This window comes from Podarcis filfolensis (genome assembly GCF_964270895.1).
Source record: "Podarcis filfolensis genome assembly, chromosome: 13".
Classification (NCBI taxonomy): domain Eukaryota; kingdom Metazoa; phylum Chordata; class Lepidosauria; order Squamata; family Lacertidae; genus Podarcis; species Podarcis filfolensis.
The window spans coordinates 28932899-28960180 of NC_139615.1; the positions used below are offsets into that span (position 1 = coordinate 28932899).

Genomic DNA, 27282 nt, shown 5'->3' on the forward strand with positions numbered 1-27282 from the left:
ATTTTACTTTTAAAAGACAACTGAAGGCAGCCCTTTTTAGGGAAGTTTTTAATGTCTGACGCTGTATTGTTTTTAATATTCGGTTGGAAGCCGCCCAGAGTGGCTGGGGAAACCCAGCCAGATGGGTGGGGTATGTATGTATGTATGTATAAATATATATATATGTTTGTTGATTGGTAGTAGCTACAATACCACTACCTCTACAGTGCAAAAATGTCATGCCTCTTAATGCCACTCTCTGAAAATCACAAGTGGGGGTGGGATGGGGGGGAGAGCACTGTTGCAGTCATGTCCTGCTTGCGAGCTTCCCAACAGAAATGCATAAAGTACTCTAAATAGCATCCATAAAAATGCATGTATTTCTGAAAAATAACTCACAAAGGTACGTTCAAGTTGAGGGAAATTGCTTGCAAAAACTGCCCGTGTTAATCAAAACTGCACGCAACAATGTGGTTATTGAGAGAAACTGACAGTAATATGCTGAAGAATTTTCTTGAGGATTTTTTTTAAATGATCGCAGATTGCTGCATAAATGTGGAGAACTGGATTTAGGATTGAAAGGATGAAAAGCAGAACAGTAATCGATAGATCATTTCCAATCTCTATCCTGGATAAACTTCCTTGTTTTGCCTAGGGCAGGGACATGGAACATGTGGCCTGCCTGCTGTTGTTTAATTCCCTCTGCCATCATTCCCGGCCATTGTGGGCAATGGAGAGGGATGACCGCCACAGGGACCATATCTGTGGCCTAAGGGAAGTATTCAGTCCCACACAGAGCTGGGTTTAGGATAAAGAAGCTGGACTGGGGAGAGCAGAACCCAATGTTGCATGAGCAGACTTCCATTTGAAGAATGAATCTTTCTCCTTCCATCTTCAGCCCCCCCAATTCCCCCAGGCCGGGACCCCCTGGAGCAGATTTTTGAGTGCATGCAAAGGGAAAGAAGAAGTCCTGTTGCAAGAGTGGAAGTCTGCTCGCATGGGCAGCACTAGATACAGGCTGTTGTGTTTTAATTCAACCAGTTAAACTGATAATGTTATGTACTGAGTTGAACAGGATCCAAAATGCAGCAGTCTGATTGGTCCTAGAACAATAGGATTCAGAATGCAGCAGTCGGATTGGTCCTAGAACAATGCAGCAGTATGATTGGTCCGCAGGAGCCACCCAATCCAGCTCCAGGTGGAAGTGAATCCGCAGCCTGATTGGCCTACAGGAGAATCCAGGAATTAGCCAATCACGTGCAGCCCATTGTGTAAATAATGTATATAAAGCAGATATTTTGGGGAAACTTTCATTCCTCGCTACTATGAGCTGAATAAAGAGCATGAAATCCACACTCGACTCCGAGTACCGGTATATTTCAGATAATAACAAAACATACAGTTGCAGCCTTTTGTCATAATGAACACAGACTTTTTAAAAAAAATTAGAAGAAACAGTTGATCGATTCTTTAGGAATAGCACATTGTTTCCTTTATCATTGAGTTCCCTTTTTAAAACTATAGAGAAGTATCATTTCGTCTTCAGAAAGGCAGGATTTGAAATTAGGTTATTTTTTTTTTGGCCTTAACACAAAGAACGTAAAATGCGTATTGTTCCGCCACCGGCTACATCTTCTGTTCCCTCTCGTCAGTTCTGGATGATACGACTTGCCCATCAACCATCTCTTCAACCACAGTCTTGATCCTCAGGACTTTATTCCTTTCTGGAAAGGGAGATAGAATCATAGAATTATAGAATTGGAAAGAACCGCGAGGGTCATCTAGCGGTGCAGGACTGTTTTGCCCTATGTGGGGTTCAAACCCACGACCTTGAGATTAAGAATCTCATGCTCTACCAAGCTATCCCAGGCCACCCAAAAATATGGATCAGATGCATGCTTAGAATTCATTGGGTGCTTTAAATGATAATACAACATCACCAGTGGGCAAAAATTTCCTTTCTTGCTTGGAAGACCTCCTAATCATTCCGTTTTGGCGTTATGGCTAGGGACCAGGAGGTAGAAATTCTGCAAAGCTCATTATCGGTGAGGCCAGTGTCACCAATGCAAGAATGCAGCCTGACCACAAGACTGGTAAGAACCAGTTCAGGAGGAATCTAATGCTGACGGTTAGTGTGGAAAACAAGACCAGATAAGATGCACGGAGGACTTTGCTTGTACAGCAACAAAACTTGAATTGCATAAGTGTTTTCAATGACTGGTTGGATGAAGAGATGGGGAGGGACTTTCCTGCTGGCTTTTGCAGCAGGATGACTGAATTCCTAGTGTGGTGGGGGGAAACTGGGCTCCTGCCACTCATGTCGCTGCAGCTTCTCTAGATGGGGCTAGTTTATTTTTTAATAAATAAATAAAATATATAAATAAAATGCTGGGACAGGGCCGGGAAGCGGTAAGGTCAGGGCTGTGTGGACCTCACCAGCAGGAGCTTCGTCTGTTCACCTGGGCAGCCCTGACCTGGCCACCGTCCTCTCCTGCCCCAGACACAGTCCAGGTAAGTTGCAGTGCTGCTAGTGACTTGAGAAGGACTTTGCTGTCTGTGCTGTGGGATGCAATCCACTGAGAGCAGTCAAGTACAACATTCCTTGTTTTCCTAGAGTGGACATGCAAGGGAATGTTTGATCCAGCCAGTCGAAACTTCCTGTTCCTCCTGGCCTGGAGCATCCTTCCTCGCATGTGACTAGTGGGTGGGCGTGACCTTTCCAGACCTGGTAAGAGGACAAGGCATGCTGCCCCTCTGCCTCTTTTCCATCTTCTTTTCATCCTGTGAACTTCCTGGAATGAACTGCTGGCTGCCAGCCAAGCAGTCCCCCAGGTCATCTTCCTTATGGGGTAAACCTGCTAGTATAAGTCTGTAACTTTAAGGCTGAAGCTTGCCTTCAGGGATCACACTGTGCTCTGCCTGAAAGTTTCATTTTATTGCTTATGAATAAGACTGTGGTGTCTTTATTCTTTTAGGAGGGATTTAAAAGGGGATCTTACCAGGAACATACAATTCAATCCGAGGAAGATTGAATTGCATAATAGTAAGAGGTTCTAATGAGCAATGAGCCTGCAACCAGATTTCTGCTGTGCGTGAGAAGGGGAATGTAAACTTTGCTAAGTAAAGGAACTTGCTAGCGCAAGTTAGGAAGGATATTAATAAGCAAAATATCCTCTCCTGCCACCCTGAACATTCCCATATGTGCCACCCCAATAGTCACTGCCGGCTGAAAGAGATTGTGCTCAGAGTTGACCAATAGGGCCCAAATGCTAAATTAAAGGTGTAATGTACCCAAAACAATATGGAAAGTGGTTCCGGCCACATGGCAGAACATGCATAAGTCTATATGGGTGCAGCCTAAAATACTTCTTGTACCACTGACGTACGTGGGATGGATGGGTGGATTGCTGATGCTGGAAGAGACCTGAAAGCCCTTTTCTGTGCAAACCAGTTACCTGCTAAGGGGAAGGGTCATAGCTCAGGGAAGGAGCATCTGCTTTGCAAGCAGAAGCTCCAAGTTTCAATCCCCAGCATCTAAGGGGGTTGGATAGCTGCTGCCAGTCAGCGTAGACAATACTGAGCTCGATAGAACAATGGGACTGACTCGGTATAAGCTTCCTGTGTCCCTAAAACAATGGAGCAACACCCTCCTGCCAGAACGCAATGGATTTCTGAAAACAAAATCCCAATCAGGCCTCTCTGAAATGCTTTTTTCCAGTGGAAACCTTCAACAAATGAGAGAGGGTGTTGACGATTCAGACTCATACCTTTTTCAGCTTCCAGTTCTTCAAGAATAGTCCTGGTTTTAAAAAAATGAAATAAAAACTGAATCAGACATAGCGTGTCTTATAAATCAGAAAATCATAGCATCTAAGAGTTGGAAGGGACCCCAAGGGTCATCTAGTCCAACCCCCTGCAATGCAGGGATCTCAGCTAAAGCATCAATGACAGATGGCCATTTGGTTTCTGCTTAAAATCCTCCAAGGAAGGAGAGTCCACCCCCAATTGTGGACTGTTCCACTGCTGAAGAAAGTTTTTTTTCTGAATGTTTAGTCAGAATCTCCTTTACTGCAGCTTGAAGCCATTGGTTCAAGTCCTACCCTCCAGAGCAGGAGAAAACAAGCAGGCTCCCTTTTCCATGTGACAGCCCTTTAGATATTTGAAGATGGCTATCATTCTCAGCCTCCTCATTCTAGGCTAAACATACCCAGCTCCTTCAAGCGCTTCTCATAAGGCTTAGTTTCCAGACCCATGATCATCTTTACTTGATCAGGTTTGCTTTTTTAAAAGAGTTTCATCATTTGCTTATTGCATTTGGGTTCTTCATTTCTGTCTGGCTTGGGGAGAGCACACCAGGGCATCATACCAGTTAGGTCCCATGTCTGCAAGTGTAATGTAACTTCCCTTCCCTCCCTCCTCTGCCTGCATCAGTTGCCGATTTGAAACCCCAGAGCAGATGTGTTTGTGTGTGAGAGAGACATAAGGGAAGGGGAAGTTCTGTTGCATGATTGAAAGCCGTCCCACTTGCACAATGACTCCACTGAATACAGCCCATTACTTTCTAGGTGAACAACAAGAGATAGCATCTCTTTAGCGGCCTGACATCTGCGTGGGCAAACTTCCTATATGGCCTCTGCATGCTCAGTGTATTGCTTTGCAGACCGGACATTTTAAAGCTCTCCTCCTCCTCTCTGCTCATTGCTTATACCATCTCTCCTTTGGGGAAGGTTCTCAAGCAGGGTGGAAGGAGAAAGAACTTGCCCATGTGAAGACCACCTGGTGGAAACCCTTGCACATATGCTTTTCAATTGTAAACTATATGCTGATCTCCGCCAGCAATTTCTAGATCAACTCTGTATCCCCAAATGGAAACCAGAGTCAGAGGTCATGCATTTTCTATTACTGGGGAATGATCAGGAGCTCACCAAGTTAGTGGCTAAATATCTCTATTTGGCTTTTTGCCGTCGAAATACACTGCAGATGTCTGATCTCCCTGGAGACCAAGAGATGTGATGATAGACTGCTCTGCCTCCTTTCTTTTAGCAAATGTTTTGTGCCACTGGGGAAGTGGTAGTTCTGTATTGATTTGTTTTGGATGTTGTATGTGATGCCCATAAAGGCTTTACGATACGATACGATTGTGCCATCTGCTATACCAGAGTCACTCAGCTCTGTTTTCCTCCACATCCCATAACATGCGGTCTGCTGACTCGCACAACGTAAGCACCTTTGGACCAAATCCCTCACCGGCTGTCTTCCCCTTCCAGCAGGCGGCGATACGTGGCAATCTCTGCCTCTAGCTTGACCTTGATGTCCAAGAGGCTGCTGTACTCCTGGGTCTGGCGCTCCATGTCACTCCGCAGCTGCATCAGCTGGGCCTCTATGTTCCCAATGGAAGCCTGTATCTGGGCCAGCATGGCTCCGTAACGTGCTTCGGTTTCCGCCAGGATATTCTCCTGTTCTGCTTTCTAGAAGAAGAGAGCAGATGTTCAGTTCAAGAGGATGTTCCCTAGCCTAGAATGTCAAGTGACCCAAAGTCTGTGGGGTGGGGATGGTCAGCTGATTGCCAGCATTTGCATAGCTCTGAGGGGCAGGAACCCAAATGTTCATGCAATGAACCGAAAGCAGTAAATGTATTGCTGCACTTGAACTTTACCAAGTTAAGCTGGGATTGGAGTTCAATCTCCGTGGTCTGAAGTGTACGTCTCCGCTCTGTGACCTCATTTCTATGGCCCTCAAGTTGTTGTGTAGTGGTGGTCACCTCTATATTCCATTCCTCAACCTAAAATACAAAGACGGAGAGAGAGAAATCCAACGACGAGAAATCAAATGTTATTGTTGTTGGGGTGATTAACAGTGTAGCTGAATACGCTAATTCATTTCAACCTTGGACGGAAGCCCAGAGCCTATTAGAACAACAATCAGCAGAAAAAGGCTTCGAAGGAGGACTGTGCTTCAAAATATTAAGACTGAGAACAATGAGGAAAAAGCCCCCTGCATGATTATAGAAATAAGGAACGGTCAAATAAAACAAGATAGTTATACCAGTGACTGACTGATCGAGAGAGGAGATTGTCAATATCAGGACTGGAAAACTGTGAAGTAATAAAGAGGATAGCAGAAAGAGAAAGGATGGACATTTATCTCTTGAACTCCAGAACACGGGAAGTTCCATTGACATTAATTAATTTGGATTATATAATTGGCTATATTGGTTTTTGTTTTTGAATGTGGAAAGATTTGGTTTGATTTGTTATTAATATGAATTTTTTTTTAATTGGAAAATGAATTTCCTGCTTGGCAGGGGGTTGGACTCGATGGCCCTTGTGGTCTCTTCCAACTCTATGATTCTATGAATATCTATATCTATCTATCTATCTATCTATCTAATCTATAAACAGTGTAGCTGAATAGACTAAAATACAGTGCTGAATGACAAAGGATGTGCCTGATAGTTGTAGCATATTTAAAAAAGAATTGCATATATATTTGTGTGTGCATGTATATGTGTATATGTAGCAGGCAGAATATCAAGAGGGGCATTCTCTCATACAGAGGGAAATGCCTCCTTTAAGATCAAACCTGCTATAATGTGTACATGCGCCATTTGAACCCAGCCTTTGCTGGTTTTTGGAAGGCTCTCTTAGCCTGAATTTGCAGAATGGAACAATTACAGCGATTGTCTGCTCATAAGTAAGTTCTATTGGATTCAGTTCTGGGGATGTAGGAACAGGATTGCAGACTTAACGTCCTATTTCATCACTGTGTTTCGTGAATAAACAAAATGGAGCGAGTCAAGTAGTTTTCACAGGTAAAATGCCATGTGAATGGTTATTAGTCATAATAACAAACTTTAGTCATAACAACCATCGTGACAAACATCACCTGTTTATCAAAACGGTCTTTAGCCTCTTGACGATTCTTTTCAGCCATGACTTCATACTGCTGGCGCATGTTGTCCATAATCTGGCCCAGATCAATGCCTGGAGCAGCATCCACCTCAACTGACACGGTGCCACCCAGCTGCTTCTGCAATCTTGCCTTTTCCTGCAAAAGACCAGTGATCATGATTATTCCGTGCTAGTTAACATTGAAACCAGCATCAAGTTCAAGGAATAGGGTCCTTTTTGGCTCCCCATATTCTACTTATGGATGCAGGTGGCGCTGTGGTCTAAACCACAGAGCCTAGCGCTTGCCAATCAGAAGGTCGATGGTTCGAATCCCTGCGACGGGGTGAGCTCCCGTTGTTTGGTCCCAGCTCCTGCCCACCTAGCAGTTCAAAAGCACGTCAAAGTGCAAGTAGATAAATAGGTACCGCTCCGGCGGGAAGGTAAATGCCGTTTCCGTGTGCTGCTCTGGTTTCGCCAGAAGCGGCTTAGTCATGCTGGCCACATGACCCGGAAGCTGTACGCTTGCTCCCTCGGCCTATAGAGCGAGATGAGTGCCACAACCCCAGAGTCGGTCATGACTGGACCTAACGGTCAGGGGTACCTTTACCTTTATTCTACTTAAGTGCCCTGATATATGAAGAGTTTGGATTTGATATCCCGCCTTTCACTCCCTTTAAGGAGTCTCAAAGCGGCTAACATTCTCCTTTCCCTTCCTCCCCCACAACAAACACTCTGTGAGGTGAGTGGGGCTGAGAGACTTCAGAGAAGCGTGACTAGCCCAAGGTCACCCAGCAGCTGCATGTGGAGGAGCGGAGACTCGAACCCGGTTCCCCAGATTACGAGACTACCGCTCTTAACCACTACACCACACTGGCTCTCTCTCTGAGTTTTACCAGTCAACCAAATGAGATTGCTCCTCATCTGTGTAGTCACAGGCTTTCAAGATCTGACTACTGCTTACTAATGCGGTCAGAGGGATGTAGGAAGGTATCATTTTCTGTTCTTTATCTGCTGCATGCAGCACTGTTTCCATTACCCTGCAGTTCGGCTTCCACCCAAATCTTTGTTGTTCACTTCGCTGTCTGCTCTGGTGAAATCATGCAACTTAGTAATTTAAGTAATTTGTTCCCATTGTGTCTTCTCTGACATCTCTGCTAGATCCTCCCTCGAACTCTTTAGCCCTACTGGCAGGCCCATCTGAATATATTTTTCTGCCTGAGATGGTTTCCTCCTTGCATTCCATGTCTAAAAGCTTACCAAACTGTAGAATTGAATCTGCTGCACCTGAGCATAGCAGATCAGGTTCGGGTGTGTATGCACAAGAACACCCACCATCTGTCACCTGAGGCAAATGCTTCACTCTGCCTATTGGCAGAGGTGGTCCTGTGGACACCTGAAGCTGAAAAAATCCACAACTCTTTGGCTTAATGGGATGTTTTCTTACCTCGTCGTGATTTTTCTTGAGGTAAGCCAGTTCTTCCTTCAGACCTTCGACCTGATGCTCAAGATCAGACTTAGTCAGGGTCAAGTCATCGATGAGTCTGGCTAACCCTGCTGTGTCATTTTCCACACTTTGTCTGAGACCCAGCTCATTCTCGTATCTGTTTGATGTTCAAAAAGACATGTCAACTTCTTCCTTAGCAAACTGGACCAATTCCCCAGTAGTTGTTAATTTCATTGGCCAATACTACTGCAATGGACCTCTTTATGATAGCTGAATCCTGAATTCTGGGTTTGTTTGTTTTTTAAATATTCTTGGGCAGATGCTTACAAACAATTGCTACAGTGATTATGGTGATCTCTAGGGTTGTCATATGTCTGGTTTTTCCTGGACATGTCTGAGATTCCAAAGCCGAAGTGACCATCCAGGGGGAATTTTCAGGTTGTCCAGGTTTTACTTATGGGTGATTCCCCCCTCCCAAATTCAACAATTTTTTGGGCATTTTTCCAAAAAGAAAAACTCAACACCCTTTTGTGCCCAGATTTTTACTTCTTGAAATATGGCAATCCTATCTCAGCCTAGTCTACCACACAGGGTTTTTGAGATTAAATGAGGAAGGGGAAAACCATGTACTGCACCTTGAACTATGGTGCAGTGCATTCATTCATTCATTCATTGCTTGCATTTATATGCCACCTTTTCCTCTAGGTGAATGAATGAATGTAGACTGCATAAAATCTTCACAGATTTTACGATTTCCACTCCTGCCACCTGTGGAACTGGAAAGACATTCCCATAGTTCCTGCTTTTCCTTTGAGAAGCCCACAGCAGTGTGTGTAAGAGAGAATAATTGGTAATGAAATATTACTGTGCATGTTAATGGACTGCCATAATATATTCATTGGTTTTTAACCTACGTACTTCACACGGAAATCATCGGCTGCCAGCTTGGTATTGTCAATCGCCAATACAATCTGGGTGTTGGCCAATCGTTCTGCGATAATCTGGGGGGACAACAGAAAGTGAGGGGTTAGTCATGCAGCAAACCAACTCAGAAACCTAAAAGAGTTACCACCTCCAGGCAATGGAAGTTGGAACTGATGGTCAGTGAAAGACAAGAGATAGCAATATAATGAGAAACAAAGGCCCAAAGAAGAAGATCAGTGGAGAACTTAAAATGATGTTCTAATGAAGAACATGGGCCCTACCACTAGGCAGAGAGATGGCCAGCATGACTCAGCATGGACTGTTCTACTCTATTGCCTGATTCTGCTTTCCTTTCATTAGGGGAATTGCTGTGGCCCAGTGGTAAAGGTAAAAGGTAAGGTAAAGGACCCCTGGACGGTTAAGTCCAGTCAAAGGCAACTATGGGGTTGTGGTGCTCATTTCCCAATAATCTTGAAAAGAATTCCTACCCTGCTCAAATGGGTACATGTAATGTTGGGGGCAGCTTCTCATGGAAATCTTCTCAAAATCCCAAGTGCCCGCATGTAAGTTTTGCTTGGTCGCAGTGTTTGTTTGCTCTTGAAAACCACACAGTGAGAATTATCACAAATCTGGAAGCTACGACCTGAACATGGACTCTACCGCTTCTCCCTACTTCCATACATGGCACCTCCCAAGTCTCAATCGACCACGTATTTACTTTTCTGTGGGTGCAACTTTATGGCAGAGATTAGATTAGGTACAAAACGGTGAGGAAAGAGGGTGGGGTGCATGATTTAAATGGCACGCTCGTAAGGCCATTCTCATCAGCATTTGGGATTTTATAACAGGTTTTAATTGACTCATGGTAGAGTGTGGGAAGAGTAAATAGGGAAGTGCATCCCTCCGACATGGGAGTAGTAGTAGTAAGTTTAGTGAATAACATGCATGGCGAAAACAGAGGATTCCTTCTCAAGGAGCTTCGATATTTTCTGACGGGCAGACATTTTGATCTGGGACAGTTCTGCTTTTTCAGTAAAGTCTCTTAACACGGCCAAGGCACTTTCCCAATGAAATAAAAATGGTGGGTTGAATTAATCTAAGGCAGACCCAGAGCAGACCCACTAAAATCAGCAGACATGACTAATGTAAGTTCATTGATTTCAGTCGGTCTGCTCTGACTACGACTTGGCTAGATACAAAGTTGTGGTTCCATGCCCCGGATAATACAGTGCTATTTGATCCCAGTTGTGCTCATTGCTCAAACAATTTTTTAAAAAAATATTTTATTTTTACCAACCACTAAAACACAAACAGTGAAACCCCCCAGGCGACTGATACATTGGGTATACAATATTCAATAATGTACATATTCAATAATATTTAATAATATTCAATAATAACATATTCAAATCAACCATATGTATACTTCTATACACCTTAACACTCCTCCCTCCACAAGGTTTATTTAACTTTTAACATTTTAATTGCCCCAAATTGTTCAAACCTACCCAAATAATTCAATATCTTCTCAAACCAATCCTCCTCTTTCTCACTGACCTTAATTGCTCAAACAATTGTTTAAAAACAAAAGTCAAATATGCCTCTGCAGAAGGACTGTTCTATTTTGGTGTTCCGCTTAGTTGTATACATAAAAAAAGAAGCATTGCATTGTTGGGGAGCCTCCTAAGTTATTCACTGTGCGGGGAAATGTGCAGGGCATGACTGCAGGGCACTTTGCCACACCTCCAGGCTGATGGGCAGCTACCATGGATGGATGACCTTTGGATGTGATGACTGATGACATGAGTCCATAGAGATCATAGATCATAGAATCATAGAGTTGGATGGGACCCTGAGGATCGTCTAGTCCAACCCCCTGCAATGCAGGGATATGCAACTGTCCCATACGGGGATAGAACCCACAGTCTTGGCGTTATCAGACCACGCTCTAACCAAGTGTGCTATCTAGTTCACATTGTGTAATGAAGTCATAGCTCACCCACTTGGTCAGGGCCAGGTCAGCACATATCCTCAAGCAGTGCACTGCCAGCAAAAGGTGATTCAGGAGAGCCATAACTGTGAGAAAATCAGCACGAGCTGCTCTGAGTTAAAATAACTTTTTGGCTTGATTGATATACACGTGTAAGGAAATGGCACACTGTCCACCCTTCACAGGCTCATACCGTTACCCAGTCAATGGCTTAGAATTTGAACAACTTCTTACCTTGTTCTGGAGGTCCTCAATGGTTTTGAAATACATGCTGTAGTCCTGCTTAGCAACAGGGGAACACTTCTCATACCACTCGCGGATCTGTATTTCAAGCTGAGCATTGCTTTTTTCCAAGGAGCGCACCTTTTCCAGATACACAGCCAAGCGGTCGTTCAAATTCTGCATTGTCGCCTTCCCACTGCCGGCAAGCAGCAGGTCACCGGTGGAAGCACCAAGCTGAAAGCCACCACCCAAACCACCATAGCTGGTGCCGGTGGAGATGCGGGTGCCGTACCCACCAGCTCCTCCATGGACACTGGGCGCTCGGTATGTCTTGACGGACGATGATTTGTAGATTGAGCCAGCCAGGCTTGGTCGAGAAGACTGAACAGAGGAAAAGCCAGAGAAAGCCATTTCTTCTTCTTCCCCTTCTTCTTCTTCTTCTTCTTCTTCTTCTTCTTCTTCTTCTTCTTCTTCTTCTTCTTCTTCTTCTTCCTCTTTAGCTAAGGAACTACCAGCTTCAGAGACTCTATTGTAGGAAATGATTGGTGGGGCAAACCTTTTTAGACCTTTATACTTGGTGTAAAAGAAAGAGGCTTGACCGTGTCAAACTCCACCTCTGCTGATAAGCCTGTTAAGGTGGCATTGACATTCTCAACATTTTGCCCCAACCCATCGTCGGGCAATAAAAGAGACATTTACCACTAACAATCCAATGTTTAATCAACAATTCACCTACGCTTCAGTCCAAAGTCTGCAGGGATCCGGGTTTCTTTGTGATTATGTTGGAGCAAAGATACACCCTTCTGAATGATTTATTGCACCATCTCACTCTATAGGCAGCCATAGTCCTGTAAAATGTGCCCCTTTCCCTCTGGATAAACTAACAAAAGGGAAGCGTCAATGTGTGGGAGGGCTGGAAGCTACTCTCTATGGAGGGAAAAGGTAGCTGGAACATGATGAATTCCTGCCTGAATCCATCCTTGCTTTGTGGGTCAGTGCTTCTGGCTGCTAACCAGAAAGTTGGTGGTTTGAGCCCACCCAGGGACAGCTGTGGGCAGGATTCCTGCACTTTCAGGGGTTGGACTAGATGACCCTCAAGATCCCTTCTGACTCTATGATTCTATGATTTCACAGGAATAAGCAAATTCCTCTGCTCTATTTGCAGGGATGTGACGCAGGTGGCGCTGTGGGTTAAACCACAGAGCCTAGTACTTGCCGATCAGAAGGTTGGCGGTTCGAATCCCTGCGATGGGGTGAGCTCCCGTTGCTTGGTCCCTGCTCCTGCCAGCCTAGCAGTTTGAAAGCACGTCAAAGTGCAAGTAGATAAGTAGGTACCGCTCCGACGGGAAGGTAAACGGCGTTTCCGTACGCTGCTCTGGTTTGCCAGAAGCGGCTTAGTCATGCTGGCCACATGACCCGGAAGCTGTATGCCGGCTCCCTCGGCCAATAAAGCGAGATGAGCGCCGCCACCCCAGAATCGTCCGTGACTGGACCTAACAGTCAGGGGTCCCTTTACCTTTACCTATTTGCAGGGAAGGCAGGCAGGCAGGCAGGCACACAGGGTGTAAATACTATCAACAAGCAGAATTCGACCTCACTGTGGTTTTAGCAATGGGCATGTTCATGAGGGTGAAACCCAGTTTCTTGTTTCCCACACGCATCTGCTTGACCACGGTGAGAACAGGATGCTGGACTAGATGTGCCACTGGCAGGATCCAGCAGCGCTCCTCTTACTTTCTCAGTGGATCATGACTCCACCAAATATGAATGCAGATGAAACTGAGCAGTGGTTATTTTTATGGTAGACCAGCCTTGTAATTAAGCACTCGCCTGGTAGCCAAAGGTGACAAGGAATTCCATGCAGGCAAGTGAGTAATGCAGAAAGGGAGGAGCACTCTGTCCCAACATAGAAACCAAGTCGGCTGCCGGAGATGGGAAGCCTCGTCTTCCTCTGTACTCATCATGTAAATGGAGCAGGTCACTAGTGGTGGAGATAGAGCTCTCTGCCCCTCCACTGCCAGCCCCCAGCAGGTTAGCCAGGTTTTAAGTGCTCCCCCCGGCTTATAATCTTTGCAAGTTTATTGTTCGCAATGCTAATATAATCCCCAGTTTGCCTTGCAGTCTGTGGCCTGCCTCAGCATTGGCAGGCTTGCACTTTAATCCTCTATTTCAGGGTTCACCAGCATGGTGTCTGCTGGTGCCAGTTTGCCCACCAGGACCTCCTGTGGTGATGGTGAAAGGTCTCAGTAAAAGTTACTTCAGAAATCCACAGTGCATGAAAACCTCGCTTGTACTACATCCTCTTAAACGTATTTTATTGGGAGCCTTCTTTTATTGCCTTCCTTCTGTTCTGAACTGAGGAGAGGTGCAAAGAGGTTCTCTCTGTGAATGCATTGGTGGCTAATATGAGGGATAGGACAGCATGGCTGCACTATTTTGTGGTCCCCTGTCTCTTTCTGCTCCGTTAGATGCAGCAGCCATTTTGTGTCGTGCCACATTCCCGAGGCAGCCATTTTGTGATTGGTGCCAATGGAGCAGTCTCAAAATTCCAAAAAGATTCAAGACCCCTGCTCTAGTTTCTGCTTGGATTTGGATTCGGCCCACCATGGTCCTTTAGACTATGCTGCTGGCCTGCCATCCTTTGCCCCTAACCCCACAACCATGTGCAATATTGCCTCTATTTTCATCTGTGAAATATTGGACATCAATGGAGGCAGAGGCACCGTCTTCTGAAGCACATTGTTCTAACATTGCTCTGAGCCCAGCTCCAGCAATTCAAGGCCTCAAAAAGATTGAGAGGGCCCACAGTGCCTTAGCCCCCGGAGACAGCAACTATGGGTGATGTTCCCCCCACTGCCGCCGCCCCATTCTGAGAGTCTAGTCATCCTGGTGACACATCACAAATGCAAAACATGATAATGGAAAGCTAGGGCAGACATGGCTTTGATCAAAGCATGGATGGCAGATGTGTAATCTATAGACTTTATAGCTGAAGGTGCTTCAGGGCATTGCAATTACATTAACTGGCTGCATCTTTAAGCTGCACCTGTCATTCATTCAACAATGCTCAGAGAGTCTGTTGTAGGTCGCAGCATCTGGTGCCCAAAGCCTGGGGTATGGAATTGTTAAGGCCTTGCTATTCAGAGAGTCTTACTGCTCTTTTCTCTTGCTTGTGCTCTTTCTTTTTGAACACCTGGTTTAGGGTGGAAATAAATGCATATTCATCACGAGAGAACGAATTGCAAAGAGATGCTGTAAATGCAGGGCTGCACCCAACTTTCTCTGTCTGCTACCGCAAGTGCCCTTTGCACTAGCAGGTGGGTGAGTTTTAATCTTGGGCAACAGGGGATTCCCGTGTGGCTGTTGATGGAGCAGAAGTTCACCATGCAATGGGCTTTTTTGCGTTCTCTTCCGCAACAATGTCCCACAATGGTGGAAAGAAATTCGCCAGTGTCACTACAATACTGCTAAGTTACTGGTGGTTGTTGCCCAGGGCTGGATTTAGATGAAGAGAGGCCCTAGGCTACTCCACTTGTGAGGCCCCTCCCCATCCCCCACCCTCACAGCTAGAAGAAAATGGAAGAGTGTTATAAATAAAATTGAGTGAAGCCAAGGATGATGATGGGTATTTAAAATTCTGCAATTCACAATTTCTCCTCTAAAGGACATAAGATATTATTGTTAAATACCATGATGATTTTAAAAAATGCTGCAATTCACAATTTCTCCTCTAAAGGACATAAGATATTATTGTTAAATACCATGGAGTGATTTTAAAAATGCATAAAATTAACACTGAAAAACTTTTGCAATAGCTGAACTTTGTAAATCTTTTGTGGTACAGTGGTACCTCGGGTTAAGTACTTAATTCGTTCCGGAGGTCAGTTCTTAACCTGAAACTGTTCTTAACCTGAAGCACCACTTTACCTAATGGGGCCTCCTGCTGCCGCAGTGCCGCCGAAGCACGATTTCTGTTCTTATCCTGAAGCAAAGTTCTTAACCTGAAGCACTATTTCTGGGTTAGCGGAGTCTGTAACCTGAAGCGTATGTAACCCGAGGTACCACTGTATAAGAATTATTTTTTAGGAAAATGAAGTTGTAATGTTATTCTTAAAAAAACTGCGGGCCTGGCCAGGGCAAAGGCGGTCATCCTCTTATATACCTGCTGGGATTGACAAGGCATCTGACCCTCACCTGAATCTCATAACTCTCCTGACAGGTGATTTGGTCGGCAGCCACAGTGTGGAAATAAAGGATGAGATTGCCCACCAGATACCAGGCACTCTACTATTCAAATTAGGCCCCAGTGTTTTTCTTACAATCCCCTTCTCAATGAAGTAATCAATTCTAATCTAGAATTTAAATTCTCAAAACTTTCTTATTTGTAAATTCGAGCAAGTAAACTACTGCTCTCACTTCATTACAAACAGTATTTCTACCTGCAACACACTTGAGCAAACCTGCTCCTTTTCCTTTCACAGATATTTTGTTGCCATTTGCAACTGTAGCTGCCTCTGATTAGTCATCATTTAACTCTTGGGGGAAATGATTGGCATCACACACCATGTGCATGGAAGTTGCTGAACCAATTAACCAACTAGAAGGATTACTGTTAATAGCACCAGTTTTCCTATAATTTGATATCGCTGGATAGTTTTGATGAACTGCAAAAGCATTTTTAGTTACTTTATGTTGTCACCCTGGAACTTTTCTTTATTAGTGTCACTTTGTTTTGTATGATTCCTTGCAAATGAAGGAAAACAACTTTTCTACTTGTATATGTTGATAATATAATTTGGGTTACTGTGGACAAACAAGATTGTACAAAAACAAGATTGGGTGCAGGCCTGGCCGGGACATAGGCATCCTGACTGTGACAAAAGTGACCTGTGTGCTTGCTTGCTTGCTTGATTAACAGCTGTTGGGAACTTCAAGGTCCCTGCTCTCCCTTCTTATGGTCTTTGTACTGGACCTGGAGACTTCAATAGATAGCATTCAATGTCAAGAAGGAGGGCAAGTGGGCACTCAATCAAATGACAGGGCAGGAGTTACATGGAGCAGGGCCTTTTCACTGGTGGTGCCCATTGTATGCCTCACTCTTCCCAGACCTGTTCACTTGTGGCCTGTATTTTAGAACTTTATAATTTAGGAAGACTTTGGAAGAACTGGTTGACAAGTCTTATCAGTCGCTGACGTATGAGCGGATTTTATTTGCTGCTATTCTGGGCTTGTGGTGCACCAGGATTTATACCAGCATAATGGAGTTGGCCAGGATGCCAGAAGGGATACAATTTATGAGCTTTCTCCATTATCTGCACAGCAGGGGGTGTTCAGTCAACTGTGCAAAGGCTGAGCTGAAGCATTCCCTGCTGGTTACCTGCTTTCAGCAATAGGGATCACTGTTTGTTAGTACCCAATTGGTTAGCTGTCATTGGTTAGCAATTGGTTAGCTCCCTATTGGTGGCTCTTAGGTAATTCACAAAATACAGAGTCCATTCATAAAACACAGTGTTCATTCATAAAGCAGTAACATAAATCTCCATTGCTACAGTTTGGGTGTATATTTCAGCAGTTGAATGTACAGGTTTATGGCTATGCTGTAGTATAGTGCTTATGCAACTGTGAATAAAAGGTGGCTGGGCTCATTGTGTTGGGGTTTGGTGGGGGGAGGAGGTGACAAAACTGATTTCCAATAAGTGCCCCCCCTTTATTTCCGTAACAAGTTTTTGAGTCTGTACTCTGAATAGTGACACCAGGGACCTAGAAGGTGCAGGGCTTGTCAGTCCAACCCCTGCACAGTCTCATCAGGGCTGACCTTAAGGCAATTGCAGCAATTTTGCCAAAGCAATTTTGCTCCTAAGGGGGGCCCTGCAGCAGGACAATCTAGATGGATTTTATTTATATATATAAGATTTTGCAGACTTTGGCTGTGAACTGGAGCCTTACCAAAAAAAAATTCAAGTTGCGCCCCACTGCTGCAAATTGCAATTTTGCAAATTTTGAAATTTTGGGAGAGGGGAGACTGTGGCACTGGGGAGAGGGCAGGCTGGCGAGGCCCCCTAGATTTAGAGGCCGTAGGCTTCAGCCTACTTAGCCTATACATAAATCTGGCACTGCCGATGCCCATTGGGACTGGCGGCGCGAATGGCAGGGAACCCAAACAGTAGGTGGAGCCAATGACACATGGAACTAAATAATTCTAGGTTTCTCCCCATCCTCCTCCCAGCTGAACCCTACAGGAAGAGAAGGAGGAAGGTGACAACCCGAGAGTAAAGTTGCTGTAACAATGGAAGCAGTTTGCAGGGGACGGAGGTATTATAAATCATTGAAGGTATGTAAAATAATGGCTGGATTTGTTTGATTCCCGAAGCCATAGGTTTTGGGTTTGGTATGGGTGCAGCTGCTTAGCGTAAACGTAAATAAGGCAATTCACGAGAGCAGAAGTTCAAGGTTCGCTAGTCAAATCTCTTAGATAAGAACCTTAGAAAACCGAGCAATGTCTCTTTTATTTGCTTATTAATAAATAGACAAGTGTTCATCTGTGCTGGTCTGCGGCCAAAATAAAGTTTGATACGTACTGATACAAGTGTTCGTGTGTGGGCAGGAGGAGAAGGGGAAATAGGCAAGGTCTTTTCATTTAGATCACTTCCCCAGCTTCAGTGTAACAGGTTGTAAAGAGCCCTTTTCAAACCGAGTTGCGGACAGGGATCTCCTAACCACTCCCAGCACCCTTAACAAGTTGCAGCACCCATAATCCTTTGGGGGACGCCATGACTGTTTAAATGTATGGGGCGAATGCAGCCTATGTTCCGAGCTGCTCAGTTCCCACGGAAATCTGCAGAAATGATATAAGCACTTCAACCCATCCTTCTCCCCGAGAAAGGAGATTTTTTTCAACATAGCTAGACCTTTCAGAGGAAGGCAAGCTACAGAGCTGTTTGTTACCTGGTAAAGCGGTACAGAGAAGCATTTGATATTTCCCCCCTCCTTTTTCCACAGCGCTTCCAGCAGCACGGCAAAGGTGAAGGCATATTTGTAGAGATAATGCTAGTGACTCACCCAGGCGTCATGCGTGCCATTGGGGTTTACTCAAGCATCCACTTTTTAAAAAAACCATTAAGGCGCAAGCGAACAGAGACACCTCTTTCGGGGCATGAACTCTTAGGTGCTGCTTCCATTTTAGAGTACATGAAGGAAGGAGGAGGTGGCGGTGGCAAGAGGAAAAGCCGAAATCCCACCTTGAACAAGGTTCAGCAATCCCCTTAACTATAGTCAGTACAGTAGTACCTCGGGTTAAGTACTTAATTCATTCCGGAGGTCCGTTCTTAACCTGAAACTGTTCTTAACCTGAAGCACCACTTTAGCTAATGGGGCCTCCAGCTGCCGCCGCGCCGCCGGAGCACGATTTCTGTTCTCATCCTGAAGCAAAGTTCTTAACCTGAAGCACTATTTCTGGGTTAGCGGAGTCTGTAACCTGAAGCATATGTAACCTGTAGCACATGTAACCTGAGGTACCACTGTATTAGATCACAGTTGTTGTGGAGCAGAGATGCACTAAGTAACTCTTTCCATCCCATTTTGGTCTCAGATAAGCCATGGGACCGTTCCATTCCCTTGTATGCTGTTCGACCCATCCCTCCCCCTTGCACTCTGCACACATTATGTGCATGGTTTCCTTATCAAAATAGGCACTTTTAATGTGAAGTGCACACTTTCCTGTGTGTTTTTCTTAATGTGTTCCCCAGTAAGAGACACAGCTTGTGTACATCTTTTATGCAAAACGTGTACAGTGGTACCTCAGGTTACATATGCTTCAGGTTACATACGCTTCAGGTTACAGACTCCGCTAACCCAGAAATAGTGCTTCAGGTTAAGAACTTTGCTTCAGGATGAGAACAGAAATTGTGCTCTGGCGGCGCGGTGGCAGCAGGAGGCCCCATTAACTAAAGTGGTGCTTCAGGTTAACAACAGTTTCAGGTTAAGAACGGACCTCTGGAACGAATTAAGTACTTAACCCGAGGTACCACTGTATTTACCTGTGTATTGCTTTTAGATCCCAGTTTTTCTCCAAGGAGCTCAAATTGGTTTTGTTTTTTTTTATTTTTAGTTGAGCAAGCTGCAAATTATCTTCCTTTATTATGCAAGGTGATTTATATCATGGATATGTTGAAATGAAAAGCTTTAATCCCTGTTGGTGGGGAAAACAAACCCCCCAAATGCCCACTAGTTACATTGATACAAGTTAACATACTATAGTGGTACCTTGGGTTACAAATGCTTCAGGTTACAAACATTTCGGGTTACAAACTCATAACACTAGGTCCTGTGAAGCTGAATAGATACAAGAGAAGACCCCCCCCCCCCGGGCAAAGTTAAGCTATGGCACTTGCTCCCATAGGAGGTAGTGATGGCCATAAACTTGGATATCTTTAAAAGAGGATTAGGCAAATTTGTGGGGGATGAGGCTGTCAAAGGCTGCTAGCCAGGATGACCAGGCTCTTCCTTCATGGATTGGGGCAACAGTGCTTCTGAATACCAGTTGCTGGAAGCCACAGGAGGGGAAAATGCTCTTGTGATCAGGTCCTGCTTGCAGGTTTCCCACAGGCCGCTGTGAGAACAGGATGCTGGACTAAGATGGGCCATTGGCCTCACCCAGCAGGCTCTTCTTATGTTCTTATGTTGTTCTTCTAAACGTGTGAATTATGGAAAATGTGCGCTGTTGAAATGCATCTATCATCTCTCTCTCTCATCTATATCATCTATCATCTATCTATCTATCTATCTATCTATCTATCTATCTATCTATCATCTATCTATCTATCTATCTCGGCCTCGGTCTTGTATACCTGAAGGAGCATCTCCACCCCCATCATTCAGCCCAGACACTGAGGTCCAGCGCCAAGGGCCTTCTGGCAGTTCCCTCATTGTGAGAAGTGAGGTTACAGGGAACCAGACAGAGGGCCTTCTCAGTAGTGGTGCCCGCCCTGTGGAACGCCCTCCCTTCAGATGTCAAGGAAATAAGCAGCTATCTTATCTTTAAAAGACATCTGAAGGCAGCCCTGTTTAGGGAAGTTTTTAATATTTAATGCTGTATTGTTTTTAACACTCCATTGGGAGCCGCCCAGAGTGGCTGGGGAAACTCAGCCAGATGGGCAGCGTATAAATAATAAATTGTTGTTGTTGTTGTTGTTGTTGTTATAATTATATCATCTATCTATCTATAGATCTATCTATCTATAGATCTATCTATCTATAGATCTATAGATCTATCTATAGATCGATCTATAGATCTATCTATCTGTCATCTACCATCTTTCTATCTCTCCATCTCTATCATAGATGTGCTCTTCCTACTGACAATTGCTTGAAGTGGCACTGCATTCCTTTTCACCCATCATAATATATGTGTTCTTTCCTCACTAGAGGTCGCCATCTGCCTACAAATTGCTAGCGCATGGCTTAAATGCTCCCTGTTTAAGCTGATCTCTAATCAAAGTGGAAGTGGAGGAGAAGCAGTTGAAATAGGAATGTACATAACCCCACCCCCCAAATAAAGACACACATAGCTTATTGATTAATAAAGAGGCATGGTTTGATTATAAGAACAAAGGAATCTGCAAAAAGCAGGTAGCTCTTACACATGTTAAAGTGGCCAGGATGCTGGCCTGGCCAGGATGCAGTATCCCTGCAGCATCTGGGCTTGACGAGGCATGTGGCCTGTCCTGAGCCTACTCCAGCTGAGAAATCACATACTTCCTCCCTGAGCTTGTGAGCCCCACCTGGGCTGTGGGTCCTTGCCTGCCTTAGCCTTCAAAGTGTACCTCCTGCAATCCTGCAATTGGAATAATTCAACCAAAATGACCAAAACCAATGAGCTCCATGCCGGAAGGTGATTAAATGGAGGGATTTCAACTTTCCCATCTCCTACGCCAGCTGCCAGCCACATGCTGTGATCATGCCACATCTAGTGTTGCCATATTTTGAAGAGCAAAAAAGAGGACACATTTGCCATTTTCCCAATCTTAAATTCAGTGTGCTCTTCCTCCTCCCCTCCCCACCTCATTCTATTCTTCTTTATCCCCACCCCCCACTCCCCAAAAGAAGTATTTTCCTCCTCATTTCTTTAAAACCATTGTTTAAGTCATTGGCTTTCCCAGAGGTTTTTGTGGTGATGCAGCAACAGTCCCTTAGTTCCATACCATTGAAAACCTTCTTAAGTTCTATTCCCATTTGCTGTCGGGATTTTCAGACAAAAACTTTTGCCAAAGTTTGGTGCCGGTTTGGAGTGAATCAGACAATGTTGTGTTTGGGGGGGCATTTGGGGTTTGCTGTATGAATTACTCCATTTGTGGGGCACTGCAAAATGCAACGTTTTCGCTGCATAATGACTGCAAACCTTTGGCACCAGTTTCGAGGGGATCCCAGATTTTGGGATTCGTAGTTAATGAAGCCCAATGCCCTCCTGATTCTGGGATCCAGTGGGGCAGGAGAGGATGGGGAAGCATCCAGCCCTTCACTTTCCTGATCTCCCTCACCCTCTTCTTCTTTTGACCCACCTTGTGCGCTACCCTTCAGCTCTGAAGCTTCCCCTTCCTCTGTCTCTTGCCTCCTGGCCAGTACAGTGCCCCACAAATCACTGACCCCTTTCTCCCAAGTCAGACTCCACCCCACTTCCCCCAGTGCACACTCGTCAGTGTCCTGCCAGTCCCTGATACTGATCTTGATCTTTTCACTCTTCCTCAGAGGAAAGTGCAGGTGGTTAAGGAAGTGTTAAAGTGTGTGTTTTCCTCATTTCTTCATGCACAGATTGCACCATGCAATGCTCGATGTGTACATTTCTACTTTCACTTGAGTCACTGCTGCCGGTTGCAGGCCAGGCAGAGCGGATTCCAAGCAGGCTCAAAATCCTGGCACCTTGCTCCTTAAAAATTACAAAATAACCTCTCTGTGTTAGGAACTGTACCTTGCTGGTGTTATAGACTCATTTGCAATTTCTGACTCTTGGAGCCAAAGGCAAATTAATGGTTACATGTGCATTACTCCTGGGAATGGGGCTCCTTAGGCCTGTGGGCCAAATGCGGTCTGGTAGGCCTCTGGGTTTGGTTGCTTAGGTCTCTCCCAAGGCCATACACCCTTTGCGGAAGGGAAGGCAGCTGTCACGGACTGGTTGGGCGCATGGGACTGGTGGGAGGAGCCAGCTGGGGAACCACCAAGGGAAGAAGGCTCAGAGCCTGAGGAGTAGTGGTGGGACGACAAAGGGAGAGGAGGGAGGAGACTGGGAAGAGGAGGGGTTGGAAGCTGAAGAGGTAACAGGGCTTAGTGAGCAGGGAGAGTCTGTGACAGAGAGAAATCCGGAATCAGAGGCAGAGGCTGAAGCAGGGAAGGATAGAGGCCAAGAGGCAGAGAAAAGTCAGGTTGGTAAGGAGTCACTGGTCTCCTGCTGAGACAGGCTCCCCTTCCTGCTTGTCTCCCAGAACCAGAAGAGGCATGAAAAGGGCAGAGGAGAGGTTAGCTGCATGCAGTTGCAATCTCCAATTGCTTGGAAGAAGCCCTGGAGAGGAGGGGATTTAGACTGCTGTGAGGAGGTGGGGACTGTCATTCTCGACAACTGATTTTCATGGAGGAAGACCGCTGGGAATGAGCAACTCTGTTCATTAGGCCTGACACTCAACCAAGTCTGTGATCATGTTTTTGCTAATGAAGAGCTAACGCCATCTTTGAACTGTGTGATTGCTGACTGCATGCTCCTGTGACAGAAGCCCTCAGGCTGAAAACAGGTTCCCAGTGGGGTACACGCTTCTTCCCCTCTCCATTTTATCCTCACAAAAGCCCAGTGGATAGTTGGTGGTGGGGATTGACTAACAATCAGGTGGAAGGAGAGAGTGGGGTGACACCTATGGGCCACATCGTTACAAAACCCCAGTCCCCACCACCAACTATCCACAGATGGGGGGCCTGTTTTTATTTGAGAGCCTGCTGTACACACATAGACCCCCCTTTTGGAATTTAGGACCCTGAAATTGTTAATCATGTAAAGCGAGTGCCCAAATAAGGGCTTATCACTCCAAACAGAGGCTTATCCCTCCCTTGAAACCAAGAGCACTTTTTCAGTGGGCTTTGCTTCTGAGTCATCAGTTTCGGTTTTGAGCCCAGGGAGCCGGATCCCTGATGAAGTGTCTTTCACTAAAAGAAGCCTAAATCAATATTTGCACTTTAGGATAACCTTGGCGGTTGCCTGCAAACTGTGGGAAACAAACATGTCTTGTGGAAATGGAATGCCAAGTGGAACCGAGTGTGGCTGCTTTTAAAACAACAGCAACAATTCCTTATAAAGAAAAATTGGCTGAGGGTAGTCAGGTGTCTTCTCAGAGGACTGGCAGTGGTGTGACGTAAGCACTGGGGTGTGAACACATCCATCTATAGTCTCTGCTCTCAGGTTCTACAGGCTTAAAAAAATATTTTGCAAAACCTGCTTAACCAGATGCAACAGCAGGACAAAAGAAATGCATGTGTACACCCAGGAAAACAATGGCCTTATCATGTCACATTCCTGTCTTGAGAAAACTAATGTTTGTCTCCTGACAAGTATAATAGGAAATCGGTGACCAAGAGGGAGGTCCTGTTTCTGAAACACATAAGCATCCTGCCCCAACTTGATGCTCTCCAGTTCTGGATTGCAGCGCCTGTCAGCTCCAGCCAGCAAAGTCAGTGGTCAAAGATGATGGGACTTGAGGTTCAAAACTTCTGGAGCTCACTGGGTTTGGGAAGCCTGCCCCACACAATGCAACGATTTAACTAATTGCGTTGTCCATCTGAGAGCCAGAAAACATGGTTGCCATCTTGATTCCAAATTGCTCCCGGGGTCCAAATGATGGTGAAGAACACTACCTCCAACTTGGGAGTCCTTGTGCCAGGTTTTTGCTGATCTCTCAAGAGGTCTCGGAATCCTATAGAGAACAGACAGGCAGACAAACAGATGGACCAAACACTTTCTAAAATACATTGTAGATAATGTGGGATTCTTTGTTTGTTTTGCATTATGTGTGTGCCTGCAAAGCTTGATCTTCTCCATGTTTTCCGGTTTATGAACCCCAATAGCTTCCAGGTGACTCATCCATAGAACTTTGGGTCACCTACGCAGATTAAGAGACATTTGGAGCAGATCAGGTAACAGACGAAAGGCTGGAAACCTAAAACCCATGTGTAATTAAGTATGTTGCATCCAGTGAACTTTTTATTTTTAAAGGAATACTCTCATGTGACTCATTGGCTGCACCTGAAACCAAGGTGGGAAAACCCATATTGCTGGATTATTATTTTTGTTTCTATAATTCTAGCCTGACAGCTTCCTGTAGCATATATTTACTTCTCATTAAAGAACTCAACAACTGTTTTGTATCTGCAGTCTCCCTCCACCCCAGCATTAATAGGCACACCCCTGCATCCTTTTTGCTCATGCTCTTCTGCCGTCTGACACCTGCACACCTGTCTCCCTCCATGGCATTGGATTTTTAGCATCCGTGCAACTATAAAATTAGTAAAAGTTCAGTGCTTGGAACAAACTAGTTCTGTTTGATGAGATTCACCGAATATGTCAAAAATCTCTGCACTATAGCTGAAAGTTGTTCCTGTAATTGCAGAGTGAACTGAATGTGAATTAAGTTTGTTTTGTTTGGGGGGCGGGCAGTTAAGAACTTTGCACTATTTCCTATTCATCTTCCAGTTCACTTTCTTAGGTGTGTTTTTCACTTTTTAGGCTCTTTGGGTTTTTGAGTTTCACAGCTGTTGAGGAAAATACAATAAACAATTCACTTTCCACTGTGTGCTTTTTCTCTGTCAAATTTGTCTAGCACATTTTTAATGTAGCAGACCTGTAACAGAAATAGGCACAGAGGCCTATGCAATGTCTTCATTCATAGCCATGTAGCTGTGTTCTCTTGCACAATACAGTGGATGCTCGGGTTGCGAATGTGATTTGTGTGGGATGCACGTTCGCGCACTTCTGCACATGTGCAAAGCGCGATTTAGCGCTTCTGCGCATGCGCGACCGCCGATACCCGGAAGTAACCCGTTCTGGTACTTCTGGGTTTCGGCAGTCCGTAACCCGAAAAAACGCAACCTGAAGCGTCTGTAACCTGAGGTATGACTGTAAATGCAATTGTAGCTCAGGGCTGCACTATGCCCAACTGATGTGAGCTTCTGACGTGAGCTCCAGCACACCAGGCTCTGTCCTCATTATATGCAATTGAATTTGTGTAAACATTTACATGAGGTCCCTGCAGGTCATACGTTTTCCAGGGGACTGACCTGCTATTGCTGGAAAAGGGGCTACATGAATACTGCTGCTTACGATGTAGCTCCTCAAAGATATGGGAGAGGGGGATTGTTGGTTTGTTGTTCTTATTTTTGCTATATATTTTATGGTTTTTATTTTGTGATTTTATGTTGTGAACCGCCCTGAGATCTGTGGATGAAGGGCTGTATATAAATTTTAATGGCAAAATACAACAACAACAACAACAACAGCAACAGCAACAGCAACAAGTCAGACAATTATTTCCCATGTTGCTTCTTCTGGCTCAGTGAATTTTATTCTCCTTTTATAAATCAGCAAGCTTGAAGCTGGTAAAGTAAGGACGCCTACAACAATACCCAAAGTGTCCGAAGGCAGAGCGCTCCTTTTATTTTGGCTGGGAAGAATTGGCCCCAGTTTACAGAGCACATGAGTTTACAGTTTGGCTGGTAAGACACACTTTACAGTTTATATGATTCCATTTACTCTTACCAGAACTTACTGTAATATGGAGTCGATCACATTAGAGAGAAAAACAATCTGTGCAGGAGGAGTGTTAGTGCAATTGGACATAAACACAGATGAATGTGGAAACAGAATGGAACAGACCTCTGAATGAACAGATACACAAATGACATAGACAAGAAATAGACACCCCTATTCCCTGTTTGGGAGTAAGCCTGAGGAACACAGGGGGACTTGCTTTTGAGTAGACATGCACCCCCAAATTTACAGGCATGGGTTGTGATTATTCATCAGCAACCAGGACTGGCTCGAAATGAAAACGATGGTTTTTTTTCCCTTGTGTCATTTTGGGACACATTAAAGGCTAATCTTTAAATTGAGAGACATTTCCCAGGTGATGATGTGGTTAATGGTCCCTGAGCAATTAATCGTGGCATCGTTTTCTGTGGGTAGAGACAGCTGCACTTCCAAGGTGGCTTGGCATTGACGTTTGAGGCTGAGGCAATATGCCACCTCTGCACTGCTTCCTTTCCAAGCAACCTTGTTGACACAGGAAGACATCCTAGCAACGGATTTAATGATGAACTAGCCCAGGGAAAGAGTGAAACAACATCAGGTCCTAAACATTTAAGACTGTTGTCATAGTAAGAAGCTACTGCTTTGAGGTTTGCTTCTGGCCAAATGGTTTGTTTCAGTTCCGTGATTCCGAATGCCTGATTATTTTTCCATTTTGCAAGTAGCAACTACTGAGGGCAGTGTGCAAGTGTTTGGATTGGGGAAGGGAGATTTAACCCTTTGCCCTCACACCACAGGCTTGGTCCAAGCTGCATCCACCCATTCCAGGCGCTGTTAGGCACAGAGAGGAAAATGAGCCTGTGAGTTTCTCCCTCCGTAGCTAAGGCAGGTTTGTAGGGAATTTGGATCGAGATCATGGTACAAGGGCAGAGGTTTAGATCGTCCCTCTCCTTCTGCTGGAACCCTGGTCCAAATTGGAGGTGGTGGGGTGTTACAGCTACTTTTTTGCAGAATGAAAAGATTACCAGCCACAGAATTCCCACATCACATACAGTTTGAC

General features: G+C 45.0%; 1 protein-coding gene across 1 annotated transcript; it reads right to left on the reverse strand.

The window, feature by feature from the left end:
* Window positions 1-1422: 1422 nt before the first annotated feature.
* On the reverse strand, window positions 1423-12000 carry LOC310747904 (keratin, type I cytoskeletal 19-like). The gene is made up of 8 exons (XM_083583301.1): window positions 11462-12000; window positions 9232-9314; window positions 8314-8470; window positions 6865-7026; window positions 5636-5761; window positions 5227-5447; window positions 3747-3778; window positions 1423-1703 (listed from the first exon to the last, which is right to left on the reverse strand). Exons 1-8 carry the CDS (start codon window positions 11858-11860, stop codon window positions 1606-1608), a joined length of 1278 nt encoding a protein of 425 aa, XP_083439427.1. The 5' UTR covers window positions 11861-12000; the 3' UTR covers window positions 1423-1605.
* Window positions 12001-27282: the final 15282 nt, after the last annotated feature.

Coding starts and splice junctions, on each gene's coding strand:
- LOC310747904 (XM_083583301.1), bottom strand. CDS start 11,860: ATGGCTTTCTCTGGCTTTTCCTCTGTTCAGTCTTCTCGACCAAGCCTG. Junction 8,471..9,231: donor GCCGATGATTTCCGTGTGAA/GTACGTAGGTTA, acceptor AACATCAAACAG/ATACGAGAATGAGCTGGGTC. Junction 5,448..5,635: donor TCCAATCCCAGCTTAACTTG/GTAAAGTTCAAG, acceptor CTCTTCTTCTAG/AAAGCAGAACAGGAGAATAT.